This window comes from Entelurus aequoreus, linkage group LG03, assembly GCF_033978785.1.
Source record: "Entelurus aequoreus isolate RoL-2023_Sb linkage group LG03, RoL_Eaeq_v1.1, whole genome shotgun sequence".
Taxonomy (NCBI): Eukaryota; Metazoa; Chordata; class Actinopteri; order Syngnathiformes; family Syngnathidae; genus Entelurus; species Entelurus aequoreus.
Genome location: NC_084733.1, coordinates 91,572,433 through 91,588,282, shown reverse-complemented (window position 1 = coordinate 91,588,282; position 15,850 = coordinate 91,572,433). Strand labels below are relative to the sequence as shown.

At 36.2% G+C, this 15,850-nt stretch overlaps 1 protein-coding gene across 2 annotated transcripts in view; it reads right to left on the bottom strand.

Annotated features, from left to right (window-relative positions):
- Positions 1–15,850, bottom strand: part of LOC133647101 (E3 ubiquitin-protein ligase SHPRH-like) — a 54,206-nt gene that overhangs the window by 13,278 nt on the left and 25,078 nt on the right. For both annotated transcript variants that reach the window (XM_062043215.1, XM_062043214.1), the window contains 10 exons: positions 14,024–14,166; positions 13,780–13,953; positions 13,645–13,707; positions 11,179–11,404; positions 10,978–11,115; positions 7,628–7,729; positions 4,323–4,394; positions 4,063–4,251; positions 2,558–2,650; positions 2,225–2,490 (listed from right to left, as the gene is read on the bottom strand). In XM_062043215.1, the coding sequence (XP_061899199.1) occupies positions 2,225–2,490; positions 2,558–2,650; positions 4,063–4,251; positions 4,323–4,394; positions 7,628–7,729; positions 10,978–11,115; positions 11,179–11,404; positions 13,645–13,707; positions 13,780–13,953; positions 14,024–14,166 (1,466 nt within the window). The remainder of the gene's footprint in view (positions 1–2,224; positions 2,491–2,557; positions 2,651–4,062; positions 4,252–4,322; positions 4,395–7,627; positions 7,730–10,977; positions 11,116–11,178; positions 11,405–13,644; positions 13,708–13,779; positions 13,954–14,023; positions 14,167–15,850) is intronic.

Below are 15,850 nucleotides of genomic sequence, written 5' to 3'. Positions count from 1 at the left end.
ACCACACAGAACAAACCAAAAGTAGTGAAACAAAAATGAATATTATCAACAACAGTATCAATATTAGTTACAATTTCAACATAGCAGTGATTAAAAATCCCTCATTGACATTATCATTAGACATTTAGTTTATGAGATGCGATGCAAGTGTAAGCCACTGTGACACTATTGTTCATTTTTTGTATTTTAAAAAAAAATTAATGTTTGTAATGATAATATCAATGAGGGATTTTTAATCACTGCTATGTTGAAATTGTTACTAATATTGATACTGTTGTTGATAATATTCATTTTTGTCTCACTACTTTTAGATTGTTCCCTGTCATGTTTGTGTGTCCTCAATTGCTCTGTTTATTGCTATTCTCAATGTTGCTGGGTCGGGTTTTGTTTTGAAATTGTATTGCATTATTATGGTATTGTTGTGTATTGTTTTCATTAAAAAAAATAAAAATAAAAAAAAAATAATAATAAAAAAATCGTTTTTGAATCGAGAATCGTGTTGAATTGAAAAAAAAAAATCGATTCTGAATCGAATCGTGACCCCAAGAATCGATTTTGAATCGAATCGTGGGACACCGAAAGAATCACAGCCCTAGTAACTAGTACAGGGGTCGGCAACCCAAAATGTTGAAAGGTTCCATATTGGACCAAAAATACAAACACAAATCTGTCTGGAGCCACAAAAAGTTCAAAGCCATATTACATACAGATAGTGTGTCATGAGATATAAATTGAATTAAGATGACTTAAAGGAAACTAAATGAGCTCAAATATAGCTACAAATGAGGCATAATGATGCAAATATGTACATATAGCTAGCCTAAATAGCATGTTAGCATCGATTAGCTTGCAGTCATGCAGTGACCAAATATGTCTGATTAGCACTCCACACAAGTCAATAACATCAACAAAACTCACCTTTGTGCACTCACGCACAACGTTAAAAGTGTGGTGGACAAAATGAGACAGAAAAAAAAGTGGCATAAAACACGTCCTGGAAAGTCGGAGAAAGTTATACATGTAAACAAACTACGGTGAGTTCGAGGACCGCCAAAATTAGTAGGACAAAACGGCGCTCGCCAAATACTCGAATCAGTGAAGCAATGTTTAATATAACAGTGTACTTTATAACAATTAGGGAGGTTTGTGTCATGTTTGTCCTCATACAGTAACCATACTAAAACAAAAAATCTATTTTTTTCCCCTCATCTTTTTCCATTTTTCATACATTTATGAAAAAGCTCCAGAGAGCCACTAGGGCGGCGCTAAAGAGCCGCGGGTTGCCGACCCCTGAACTAGTATATCATGCAAAAGCGCAGATTTTTGCCATTGAAATACTTAGTATAGTTCAGGGGTCGGCAACCCGCGGCTCTAGAGCCGCATGCGGCTCTAGAGCCGCATGCGGCTCTTTAGTGGCTCTCTGGAGCTTTTTCAAAAATGTATGAAAAATGGAAAAAGATGATGGGAAAAAAATATATTTTTTGTTTTAGTATGGTTACTGTAGGAGGACAAACATGACACTAATTGTTATAAAGCACACTGTTTGTATTAAACATGCTTCACTGATTCGAGTATTTGGCGAGCGCCGTTTTGTCCTACTAATTTTGGCGGTCCGCGAACTCACCGTAGTTTGTTTACATGTACAACTTTCTCCGACTTTCTAGGACGTGTTTTATGCCCCTACTTTTTCTGTCTCATTTTGTCCACCAAACCTTTAACGTTGTGCGTGAGTGCACAAAGGTGAGTATTGTCGATGTTATTGACTTGTGTGGAGTGCTAATCAGACATATTTGATCACTGCATGACTGCAGGCTAATCGATGCTAACATGCTATTTAGGCTAGCTATATGTACATATTGCATCATTATGTCTCATTTGTAGCTATATTTGAGCTCATTTAGCTTCCTTTAAGTCCTCTTAATTCAATTTATATCTCATGACACACTATCTGTATGTAATATGGCTTCTAATTTGTTGCGGCTCCAAACAGATTTGTTTTTGTATTTTTGGTCCAATATGGCTCTTTCAACATTTTGGGTTGCCGACCCCTGTTATAGTTGAAGACTTACAGTCATTAGAAAACATCACTGCACATCATAATGGCAGCTACACTTTACATCTTAAAGATCTAAAAAAAATTATTTGGGAATGTCCAGCGGGCCGGATTGAAACGCTTAACGCGGCCCCCGGGCCTTAATTTGCCCAGGTCTGATCTAGCGCTTACTTGGTTTGTCCAATGCGGTGCACGCGTCCGATGGCCTGCAGCTCGTGCGCGGGGTTGAGAATGGGTTCCACCAGCAGCACGTGCGTGGCCTCGATGATGTTGAGGCCGTTGGAGCCCGTGTGCAGAGGGAGCAGGAGGATGTTGATGTTCTTCTCGTACTTGAAGGAGCTCAGGTTCTCCTTGAATTTGTGGATGCCGTTGATCTGCGAGAACTCCATGTTGTTGTCGAACAGCGCCTTGGCGATGATGTCCAGGACGCTCTGCCACTGCGGAGGGAGGAGAGGAGAGGCGAGTCGGTCACGGCCGGCACCCTTCAGACGTGAAAGACGTTACCGTGGAGAAGACCAGACACTTGGCCCCGGGATCGCTCACTTGGATCTTCTTCAGGGTTCTCACCACGGCTTCCACCTTGGTGGAGTGGCTCCCCTGAGAGGGACAGGAACAGAAACAGCTCGGTGAAGTTCGCGAGTCCAGCAGTGAAAAAAGTCCTTGGTGGGGGTGGGAGGAGTTTCTACAGATTTTCTGAGCCCTGGTCAGGCAGCGGCTTTTTTTGAAACCAAAGAACCACCATTACATGTTATGTAGACCAGTGGTCCCCAACCTTTTTGTAGCTGCGGACCGGTCAACGCTTGAAAATTTGTCCCGCGGACCGGTGGGGGGAGGGGGGTGGGGGGATTTTTTGTTTTTTTTGTTTTTTTCCATAAAGAAATACAATCATGTGTGCTTACAGACTGTATCCCTGCAGACTGTATTGATCTATATTGATATATAATGTATGTTTTGTGTTTTTTATGTTGATTTAAAAAAAAAAAAAAAAAAAATTATTATTTTTTTTTTTCCATAAAGAAATACAATCATGTGTGCTTACAGACTGTATCCCTGCAGACTGTATTGATCTATATTGATATATAATGTATGTTTTGTGTTTTTTTATGTTGATTTAAAAAAAAAATAATAATAATTTTTTTTTTTTTTTTTTTTTTTCTTGTGCGGCCCGGTACCAATCGGTCCACGGCCCGGTGGTTGGGGACCACTGATGTAGACCACAAGGAAGTGTTTTTGTCAGAATAATTGTATCTAAGTTATCACAAAACTTTGTGTTTCAATGAGTTCCCGGCGAGCAGACAAAAGCTGTCTTTGACCTTACCAATCAAAAGGCTTGTAAAACTCCACTGTGTAGGATGGGAAGCGACATGAAGGTGTCGGTTTCTTTAATGTATTGTAATCCACGGGAAGATTTTGTCTTGCCGCGAGATCTACAAAGCGGAGAGGAAGCAGGACCTGACCCCCCCTACAGGCACCTTTTCTTTTAACTGTTTTGTAACCAAAGGCACGGCTGTTTACGACCCCCCGTCCTTTAGAAACAGCTGTTGCCATGTAATCAGGGAAAGTCCATTTCGTCAGAGCGCGGTGGAAGACTACAAAGAGTACAGCCCAGACGTTTCTCCTCAATGAGCTAAATTGAATTCTGCCTCTGTTTAATTCCTTGCTTCTTGTCTTGTTTAATAAATGTCATCGGTGTTTGAACCTGACAGTTTTACATTTAGAAAGAAATGATAATAATATGACCCTTTTAAAGCGCCCTATAATCCGGTGCGCCTTTTGTATGAAAATAAACCTGACTAGACCCGCTCATCGGCGCTGTGCCTTATAATCCGGTGCGCCCTATGGTCCGGAAAATACGGTACTAAACTGGTAGCAGTTGAGTTATTTTTGGTACGCTTTTCACGATGTTTGCCAGTGGAAACACAACAGAGTTCTGAAACATACCAAACTGAGCGAAGTGTGCAGACATTAGTTTTTGTACAGTTTCGTTATTTTTGACAGCGGGAACCGACCTTAACGGGCATGTCCTGGTCCAGGCTGGACGACTCGGCGGTGAACACGTAGGAGATCTCGGCGTGCGACGTGGTCTGCCTGCAAATGGCGCACTTGATGGCGCGGCGCCGAGAGCCCATGCTGTACTGCTCCAGGATGATGGCGATGCACTGGTTGCAGAAGCAGTGGCCGCAGGTCAGCACCGCCCACTGACAGGCGGAAACAACACGCGTCAATAACACGCCACGTGACTTTTCGCCCGTGATTTGACGGCACTCACCTCCTGTCCCAGCGGACGAGCGCAGATGGGACACGGCTCCGGGTTCAGGCCGCCGGTGGACTTGTCCTGGGACTAGCTCCAGGAGATTTTTGTCACAGGTCAACAAAAAGCATGCGAGAACATTGCAAAAACTGAAATCTAAGTAACATTAAATATCTCAAATAAGGGTGATATTTGCTTATTTTCTGTCTGATAAGATCATTCTTCTCACTAAGAAAATTTGATGTTAGAGTGTTTTACTTGTTTTAAGTGTTTTGGTCCTAAATGATCTCAGTAAGATATTACAGCTTGTTGCTGAGATTTGATGACCTATATTGAGTAAAACATGCTTGAAACTACAATATCAACTGTTGCAAAGCTGTGTCATCAACACTCACAAGTAGGGATGTCCGATAATGGTTTTCTGCCGATATTCCGATATTGTCCAACCGATACCGATATCAACCGATACCGATATATACAGTCGTGGAATTAACACATTATTATGCCTAATTTGGACAACCAGGTATGGTGAAGATAAGGTCCTTTTTTTAAAAATTAATAAAATAAAATAAAATAAATAAATAAAAAACATTTTTATGAATAAAAAAGAAAGTAAAACAATATAAAAACAGTTACAAAGAAACTAGTAATTAATGAAAATGAGTAAAATTAACTGTTAAAGGTTAGTACTATTAGTGGAGCAGCAGCACGCACAATCATGTGTGCTTACGGACTGTATCCCTTGCAGACTGTATTGATATATATTGATATATAATGTAGGAAGCAGAATATTAATAACAGAAAGAAACAACCCTTTTGTGTGAATGAGTGTAAATGGGGGAGGGAGGTTTTTTGGGTTGGTGCACTAATTGTAAGTGTATCTTGTGGCTTTTATGTGGATTTAATTAAAAAAAACAAAAAAAAACAAAAAAAACACACAAAAAAAACCCGATACCGATAATAAAAAAAACAATACCGATAATTTCCAATATTACATTTTAACGCATATATCGGCCAATAATATCGGCAGGCCGATATTATCGGACATCTCTAATTTTTATGAATAAAAAAGAAAGTAAAACAACATAAAAACAGTTACATAGAAACTAGTAATGAATGAAAATGAGTCAAATTAAGTGTTAAAGGTTAGTACTATTAGTGGACCAGTAGCACGCACAATCATGTGTGCTTACGGACTGTATCCCTTGCAGACTGTATTGATATATATTGATATATAATGTAGGAAGCAGAATATTAATAACAGAAAGAAACAACCCTTTTGTGTGAATGAGTGTAAATGGGGGAGGGAGGTTTTTTGGGTTGGTGCACTAATTGTAAGTGTATCTTGTGTTTTTTATGTGGATTTAATAAAAAAAACAAACTGATACTGATATTAAAAAAACGATACCGATAATTTCCGATATTACATTTTAACGCATTTATCGGCCGATAATATCGACAGACCGATATTATCGGACATCTCTAGTTGGTGCACTAATTGTAAGTGTATCTTGTGTTTTTTATGTTGATTTCATAAAAAAAATAAAAAAATGATACCGATAATAAAAATACCGATACCGATAATTTCCGATATTACATTTTAACGCATTTATCGGCCGATAATATCGACAGACCGATATTATCGGACATCTCTAGTTGGTGCACTAATTGTAAGTGTATCTTGTGTTTTTTATGTTGATTTCATAAAAAAAAAAAAAAAAAAAAAAAAAAAATGATACCGATAATAAAAATACCGATACCGATAATTTCCAATATTACATTTTAAAGCATTTATCTGCATCTCTACTCACAAGTACACTACCGTTCAAAAGTTTGGGGTCACATTGAAATGTCCTTATTTTCAATGAAGATAACTTTAAACTAGTCTTAACTAGGGATGTCCGATAATATCGGCCGATAAATGCGTTAAATGTAATATCGGAAATTATCGGTATCGGTTTTTTTATTATCTGTATCGTTGTTGTTTTTAATTTTTTTTATTTTTATTAAATCAACATAAAAAACACAAGATACACTTACAATTAGTGCACCAACCCAAAAAACCTCCCTCCCCCCATTTCTTTCTGTTATCAATATTGTGGTTCCTACATTATATATCAATATATATCAATACAGTCTGCAAGGGATACAGTCCGTAAGCACACATGATTGTGCGTGCTGCTGCTCCACTAATAGTACTAACCTTTAACAGTTAATTTTACTCATTTTCATTAATTACTAGTTTCTATGTAACTGTTTTTATATTGTTTTACTTTCTTTTTTATTCAAGAAAATGTTTTTAATTTAGTTAATTATTTTATTATTTTTTTTAAAAAGTACCTTATCTTCACCATACCTGGTTGTCCAAATTAGGCATAATAATGTGTTAATTCCACGACTGCATATATCGGTTGATATCGGTATCGGTTGGTATCGGTAATTAAAGAGTTGGACAATATCGGATATCGGCAAAAAGCCATTATCGGACATCCCTAGTCTTAACTTGAAAGAAATACACTCTATACATTGCTAATGTGGTAAATGACTATTCTAGCTGCAAATGTCTGCTTTTTGGTGCAATATCTACATAGGTGTATAGAGGCCCATTTCCAGCAACTATCACTCCAGTGTTCTAATGGTACAATGTGTTTGCTCATTGGCTCAGAAGGCTAATTGATGATTAGAAAACCCTTGTGCAATCATGTTCACACGTCTGAAAACAGTTGAGCTCGTTACAGAAGCTACAAAACGGACCTTCCTTTGAGCAGATTGAGTTTCTGGAGCATCACATTTGTGGGGTCAATTAAACGCTCAAAATGGCCAGAAAAAGAGAACTTTCATCTGAAACTCCACAGTCTATTGTTGTTCTTAGAAATGAAGGCTGTTCCACAAAATTGTTTGGGTGACCCCAAACTTTTGAACTGTAGTGTATAAAACTACTGTTTTAAAGTAATAATTTCTTACTTCAAGCATGAAAAAAAAAATGATGATGCCGAGCGCATATCATTATGTCAAGATAATGGCACTAGCATTTACTTCATTTAAGAATATTTTTCAACATATTGAGCAAAAAGGTCTCTTTTTTTTCTACCAAGAAAAGTGCACTTGTTATTAGTGGGAATATACTTATTTGAAGGTACTTTTGGGTTCATTGAGGTTATCTCATTTTACTTGTTTTGGAAAGTCTTGACAAGCCAAATGTTCTTGTTCTATTGGCAGATAATCTTGCTTCGTTCAAATAAAACACTCCTCATTTTTGTTTTGTTTTTAAACACTGAATTTTTTGCAGTGAAGGCTGCGACTTGTGTGTGGGAATGAGCTACCTTCTCCAGGTTTGTGAGGTACAAAAACTGTCCCAGCTTCTTCTGGAGCTGAGACTTTGCCACCGCTTGGTCGTTGAGGAGCTTCACTCTGTTCTGCTCCACCTGCCGGGAGAAACCATCAATGCGTGCAAATTAGAAGAAAAATAACTAATTGGAGAGCAGATTATGACACCTCTAGAAACTGGTACTAGAGAGGAGGTCAATGGTAGCTACTACAGCAATGGCTCCCATTTTTATAGTCTTTGGTATGACTCGGCCGGGGTTTGAACTCACAACCTACCCATCTCAGGGCGGACACTCTGACCAGTAGGACACTGAGCTAACTATACTAATATTTGTTTATTATTGTTTTTTATGTACCTTGGCAAGTTTCACTGCAATACAGCGCTTTTGGTAGCCATCCACAAGCTTCTGCTTGAATTTTTGACCACTCCTCTTGACAAAATTCAGTTAAATGTGTTGGTTTTCTGACATGGACTTGTTTCTTCAGCATTGTCCACACGTTTAAGTCAGGACTTTGGGAAGGCCATTCTAAAACCTTCATTCTAGCCTGATTTAGCCATTCCTTTACCACTTTTGAGGTGTGTTTGGGGTCATTGTCCTGTTGGAACACCCAACTGCGCCCAAGACTCAACCTCCGGGCTGATGATTTTAGCTTGTCCTGAAGAATTTGGAGGTAATCCTCCTTTTCCATTGTCCCATTTACTCTCTGTAAAGCAGCAGTTCCATTGGCAGCAAAACAGGCCCAGAGCATAATGCTACCACCACCATGCTTGACGGTAGGAATGGTGTTCCTGGGATTAAATACCTTTTCTCCTCCAAACATATTGCTGGGTATGTGGTCAAACAACTCTGACCAGCAGGTCTTATCTTTGTCCATGTGATCAGCAGCAAACTTTAGACGAGCCTTAAGGTGTGGCTTCTGTAGCAAGGGCTTCCTTCTTGCATGGTAGCCTCTCAAAACAAGGTAAAACAAGTTAAATAGAAGTTAAGGGATGGTAAAAGAAGGTAAATTAAAAGGTAATTGAAAGTCAACAAGTGGAATAAAAGTAACTAGAAGGTAAAAGAAGTAGATAAAAGGTAAAATAAGTAAAGAGGTAAAAGAAGGCAGAGAAAAAAGTAGTAAATAAAAAGGTAAAATAAGGTAAATGAAAGTTAAAAGAAGTAAATAAAAGGCAAAAGGTAAATAGAAGGTTAAAAAAGGTTAAAAAACGGTAAATATAAGGTAAAATTAAAAATAGGGTAAATAAAAAGGTTAAAAAATTAATATAAAATGTAAAAGAAGATAAAACAAGGTAAACAGAAGGGAAATAAAAAGTTTTTAAAAAAAATATGGAAGGTAAAAGAAGCTAAAACAAGTTAAGACGGTCAAAGAAATAATATAAAAGTTAAATTAAAGTAAAACTAGGGTAAATAGAAGGTAAAATAAGTTAAATAGAAGGTAAAATAGGGTAAATAAAAGGTAAAATAGAGTAAATAGAAGGTTAAACAAGGTAAATAAAAGGTAAAAGTAGTAGATAAAAAGGTAAAATAAGGTAATCAATAAAAGAAGGGCTTCCTTCTTGCATGGTCGCCTCTCAAAACACGCTTGACTGTGGACACTGACACCTGTGTTCCAGCAGCTTCCAATTCATCGCAGACCTGCTTTTTGGTGGTTCTCGGTTGACCCTTGATCATCCTGACCAATTTTCTCTCAGCAGTAAGTGATAGCTTGCGTTTTCTTCCTGATCGTGGCAGTGACAAAACTGTGCCATGCACTTCATACTTACGAACAATTGTTTGTGTCAGGTTCAAACACTGATGACATCTATTAAACAAGACAAGAGGCAAAGAATTGAGGAGAGTCGTCTGTACACTGTACCCTTGTGCTCTGCCAAAAGATTGCACGCCTCCTTCTTTTATTTTGGACCCTCCCCGACCACATGGCCACCACTGCTTCAAAAGGACAATCGTTCGTAAAATAGTTCAAAAAGATTTCCATAAAATAGTTCCAAAAGAGTTCCATAAAATAGTTCAAAAAGAGTTCCATAAAATAGTTCCAAAAGAGTTCCATAAAATAGTTCAAAAAGAGTTCCATAAAATAGTTCTAAAAGAGTTCCATAAAATAGTTTAAAAAGAGTTCCATAAAATAGTTCAAAAAGAGGTCGTCTGGAAATTGGGCAGATTCTGCTATCTCTCCGCTTTGAAGTCCTTGGGTTAGAACTAGGGATGTCCGATAATATCGGCCTGCCGATATTATCGGCCGATAAATGCGTTAAAATGTAATATTGGAAATTATCGGTATCGTTTTTTTTATTATCTGTATCGTTTTTTTTTTGTTTTTTTTTATTAAATCAACATAAAAAACACAAGATACACTTACAATTAGTGCACCAACCCAAAAAACCTCCCTCCCCCCATTTCTTTCTGTTATCAATATTCTGGTTCCTACATTATATATCAATATATATCAATACAGTCTGCAAGGGATACAGTCCGTAAGCACACATGATTGTGCGTGCTGCTGCTCCACTAATAGTACTAACCTTTAACACTTAATTTTACTCATTTTCATTCATTACTAGTTTCTATGTAACTGTTTTTATATTGTTTTACTTTCTTTTTTATCCAAGTAAATGTTTTTAATTTAGTTATCTTATTTTATTATTATTTTTAAAAAGTACCTTATCTTCACCATACCTGGTTGTCCAAATTAGGCATAATAATGTGTTAATTCCACGACTGCATATATCGGTTGATATCGGTATCGGTTGATATCGGTATCTGTAATTAAAGAGTTGGACAATATCGGAATATCGGCAAAAAGCCATTATCGAACATCCCTAGTTCTAACCCAAGGACTTCAAAGCGGAGAGCTGACAGGATCTGCCCAATTTCCAGACCACCTCTTTTTGAACTATTTTACGAACTCTTTTTGAACTGACATTTTCTGTGAATTGTTTACGACTTTTTCTGTGAACTTTTTGTGTCCTTTGGAAACAAAGGTGGCCTTTGGGGAGGGGAGGGTCCAAAATAAAAGAAGGAGGCGAGCAATCTTTTGGCAGAGCGTGCTGAGATACTGCACAAGGGTACAGTGTACAGACGACTCTCCTCAATATTGAGTCCAAATTGAATTCTGTCTCTGTTCAATTCTTTGCCTCTTGTCTTGTTTAATAGATGTCATCAGTGTTTGAACCTGACCGTAACGTTTCTACATCACCAAAATTGATCATGTATGTATACTTTTGACCCAGCACATTTTCAGTAGAGCCATAATAAATTCATAAAAGAAGCAAACTTCATGAATGTTTTTTGTGACCATAATGAATAATTACTATAAGAGCCACTAGGGGGCAGTGTGGTGGCCGTACCTCATGCGGCTCGATGATGTGCAGCAGCTTTGGCTTGGGCTCGTCGGGAAGACGCACGCGTAGCCTCTCAGTGGCCATTCCCAGCTCATCTATCGCCGACACGTGATTCCGCAGGACCATCCAGTACTCGTGCAACACCTGAGCGAGACGCAGGTGTTGGTTAGACGCCACACCTTGATAGGGAGCCACCACGATGCAGACCTTGTACTCCTTCTTCCAGGTCTCAAAGAGTTCCATGAAGGTGTTTCCCTCCTCCACCAGCTCCGGGTCCATGCGCTTGGCCTTGGCGAAGGACAGGATGGCCTTCAGCGTGCGCTCCGTCTCGCTGGCCGCCCACAGACCCCTGCTGGTGGTGGGCAGGCGGTCGTCCACCAGTCCCTCTTCATCCTCGATCATCTCCTCAAAGATGGCCGTCTGACATTTCACCCTGCCGACAAATTGGCTCTGTTCCATTAGAGATGCTCCAGCAGCAGTTGTCGCTTAATGGGGGTAACTATTAAAATGTAAAAAAAATCTGAACCGCATTACAATAGGTAAAACAAGATAAATAGAGGTTAAGGGATGATAAAAGAAGGTCAATTAAAAGGTAATTGAAGGCAAACAAGTGGAATAAAAGTAACTAGAAGGTAAAAGAAGTAGATAAAAAGGTAAAATAAGTAAAAACGTAAAAGAAGGCAGGGGAAAAGGTAAATAGAAGGTTAAACAAGGTAAATAGAAGGTGAAAGTAGTAAATAAAAAGGTAAAAAAATACATATAAAATGTAAAAGAAGATAAAACAAGGTAAACAGAAGGGAAATAAAAAGTTTTTAAAAAAAGGAAGGTAAAAGAAGATAAAACAAGGTAAGACGGTCAAAGAAATAATATAAAAGGTAAATACAAGTAAAAATAGGGTAAATAGAAGGTAAAATAAGGTAAATAGAAGGTTAAACAAGGTAAATAGAAGGTAAAAGTAGTAAATAAAAAGGTACAATAAGGTAAATGAAAGTTAAAAGAAGTAAATAAAAGACAAAAGGTAAATAGGTTAAAAAAGGTAAAAACGGTAAATATAAGGTAAAATTAAAAATAGGGTAAATAAGAAGGTAAAAAAAATTAATACAAAATGTAAAAGAAGATAAAACAAGTTAAATAGAAGGGAAATAAAAAGTACAAAAAAATATGGAAGGTAAAAGAAGATAAAACAAGGTAAGACGGTCAAAGAAAGAATATAAAAGGTAAATAAAAGTAAAACTAGGGTAAATAGAAGGTAAAATAGAGTACATAGAAGGTTAAACAAGGTAAATAAAAGGTAAAAGTAGTAAATAAAAAGGTAAGAGAAAGTTAAAAGAAGTAAATATATACGAGTAAATATAAGGTAAAATTAAAAATAGGGTAAATAAAAAGGTAAAAAAAATAAATATAATATGTAAGATAAAATAAAACAAGGTAAACAGAAGGGAAATAAAAAGTAAAAAAAAAAGAAGGTAAAAGAAGATAAAACAAGGTAAGACGGTCAAATAAATAATATAAAAGGTAAATACAAGTAAAAATAGGGTAAATAGAAGGTAAAATAAGGTAAATATAAGGTAAAATAAGTTCTATAGAGGGTAAATTAGGATATATAAAAGGTAAAATACGTTAAATAGAAGGTAAAATAGAGTAAATAGAAGGTTAAACAAGGTAAATAGAAGGTAAAAGTAGTAAATAAAAAGGTAAAATAAGGTAAATGAAAGTTAAAAGAAGTAAATAAAAGACAAAAGGTAAATACAATGTTAAAAAAGGTAAAATGGGTAAATATAAGGTAACATTTAAAAAGGGTAAATAAAAAGTAAAATGTAAAAGAAGATAAAACAAGGTAAATAGAAGGAAAATAAAAGGTAAAAAATGAATATGGAAGGTAAAAGAAGATAAAACAAGGTAAGACGGTCAAATAAATAATATAAAAGGTAAATACAAGTAAAAATAGGGTAAATAGAAGGTAAAATAAGGTAAATAGAAGGTAAAATAGGGTAAACAGAAGGTAAAATAGGGTAAATAAGTTAACAAATTAAATAGTAGGTAAAAATAGGGAAAATAGAAGGTAAAAAGTAGTAAATAAAAAGGTAAAATAGGGTAAATAAAGTTAAAAGAAGTAAATAAAGACAAAAGGTAAATAGAAGGTTAAAAAGGTAAAAAGGATAAATATAAGGTCAAATTAAAAAAGGGTAAATAAAAAAGTAAAAAAATTATTTCAAAATGTAAAATAAGATAAAACAAGGTAAATAGAAGGGAAATAAAAAGTACAAAAATAAATAAATATGGAAGGTAAAATAAGATAAAACAAGGTAAGACGGTCAAAGAAAGAAAGTAAAAATAGGGTAAATAAAAGGTAAAATAAGTTAAATAGAAGTTAAATAGAGTAAATAGAAGGTAAAATAGGGTAAATAGAAGGTAAAATACGTTAAATAGGAGGTAAAATAAGGTAAGTAAAAGATAAAATAAGTAAAATAGAAGGTGAAAGAAGGTAATAGGTAAAAAAAAAGAAATATAGAAGGTAAACCAAGGTAAAAGCCGGTCAAAGAAGGTAAATTTAAGGTAATGAAGGTTTTGGCAAGTTATTCAATTACTCGATGAACCAAACAAGCTAATCGACACATTAGACAAATAATCAATAGCTGCAGCCCTCATTGGCATGACCAAGTTTTTACTTACGTGTGCGAGAAGAGTTTGGATTCATAATCGGTGAAAAGCTCGTCAGCTTTGCAAAACACGCAGCTGGAAGGTGAGAAGGAAATGAGGTCACAGTCCAAAACCTGCTGAGTGGACATATTTCATTTCCAGCCTCACTTATTAAGCGGCAGTCGCGTCGGCCGCAGGTGACACGCGATGGCCTCGTCAATCACCTTCTTGGACATGGGACCTTCCAGGCTCTTCACGGCCTCCCGCACCATCTTCTGGGACTTGGTCAGGTCCTCCATCTGAGTGGTGAGCAGGAACTGCAGGCCGCTGCCGTCACGGAACCTGCCGGAAGTCACAATTCCCTCTCACCATTGCGGAAAAACCCCCCACCAAGTGTTAGGGAGGCGCTTACTTGTCAGCCATGGAGAGTTTGTGTTCTTGCTGCTTGTAGCTGGACGTCAACTCGTTCTTCACGCGGCCCACCAGGTCCTCGTCTGTGGAGCAGCGGATCGCCCGCTGAACCACTTCTAGCCACCAGAGGGAGCTCAGTTTCACCTTTGCAAAATAAAATATATATTTTTTAATATGAAATAAAAACATTTAAAAAAAAATTTAAAAAATAAAGCTTTAAAGCTTGGTGACTTATATCTGTTTAAAAATGTCCTCGTGGTTAAAGACAGATATTTTTTCCCATACACTTTTTCATGCATGACTTTTGCGGCTTCAAGCTATCGTGGTTTTTCAAAATATACTTATCAAAAAACTCATGGTGCGGTTGCTCTCTGTTTTGTGTTTAACTACGTGAATATAAATATGCCTATTTGAGAAACAATTACAGAATTTGTGTCCTAAATTAAGCATTTTCCAGCATAAAAATGACTCAATGTGTCATAAACTTGTTTTGGCTTTGTGGTGGTTCTTTGTATATTTAGTGTTAAGTTCCTGTTAAAATTAAAAATAGGGTAAATAAAAAGGTTAAAAAAATGAATATAAAAAGTAAAAGAAGTTAAAACAAGGTAAAGAGAAGGGAAATAAGAAGGTAAAATAATATAACACAAGGTGAGATGGTCAAAGAAAGAATATAAAAGGTAAATAAAAGTGAAATTGGGGAAATAGAATGTAAAATAAGATAAATAGAAGGTAACGCAGGGTAAATTAAATAGAAGGTAAAATAAGGTAAATAGAAGGTAAAATAGGGTAAATAGAAAGTAAAATAAGTTAAATAGAAGGTAAAATAAGTTAAATAGAAGGTAAAATAAGTTAAATAGAAGGTAAAATAGGGTAAATAGCAGGTAAAATAAGTTAAATAGAAGGTAAAATAAGTTAAATAGAAGGTAAAATAGGGTAAATAGCAGGTAAAATAAGTTAAATAGAAGGTCAAATAAGTTAAATAGAAGGTAAAATAGGGTAAATAGAAGGTAAAATAAGGTCAATAGAAGGTAAATTAGGGTAAATAAAAGGTCAAATAAGTTAAATAGAAGGTAAAATAGGGTAAATAGACGGTAAAATAGGGTAAATAAAAAGTAAAATAAGGTAAATAGAAGGTAAAATAGGGTAAATAGAATGTAAAATAAGGTAAATAGAAGGTAAAATAAGGTAAATAGAAGGTAAAATAAGGTAAATAGAAGGTCAAATAAGTTAAATAGAAGGTCAAATGTGGTAAACAGAAGGTAAAATAAGGTCAATAGAAGGTAAATTAGGGTAAATAGAAGGTCAAATAAGTTAAATAGAAGGTAAAATAGGGTAAATAGAAGGTAAAATAGGGTAAATAGACTGTAAAATAAGATAAATAGAAAGTAAAATAAGGTAAATAGAAGGTAAAATAAGGTAAATAGAAGGTAAAATAAGTTAAATAGAAGGTAAAATAGGGTAAATAGAATGTTAAATGTTAATGTTAAAAAAATGTTTTTAAAAGGCCGTAACCCATTTGCATGCTCCAATGTGACAACATTCGATTTCTACTTTGCAAAAATTCCCGTGGGGTCTGAAGCAATCGACACTGATACACTCCCGAGAGCAGAGCCCTGAGTCCAGACTTTGATCCCCTTTCTGACACTTCCTGAAAGTGGAATCAAAATAACTTTTTGAGCTAGTTATAGCGGAATGAAATAAGGGACGTGAAGCCTCGTGTCAGTCATCCACTGTCTTTGTCTCTGTGGGTGGAGGCGGGGCCGTAATCATGCACTGCAGACGTTAGAGCTCGTAACTTAGTGGTAATGATCCGGATCGAATCAGTTGT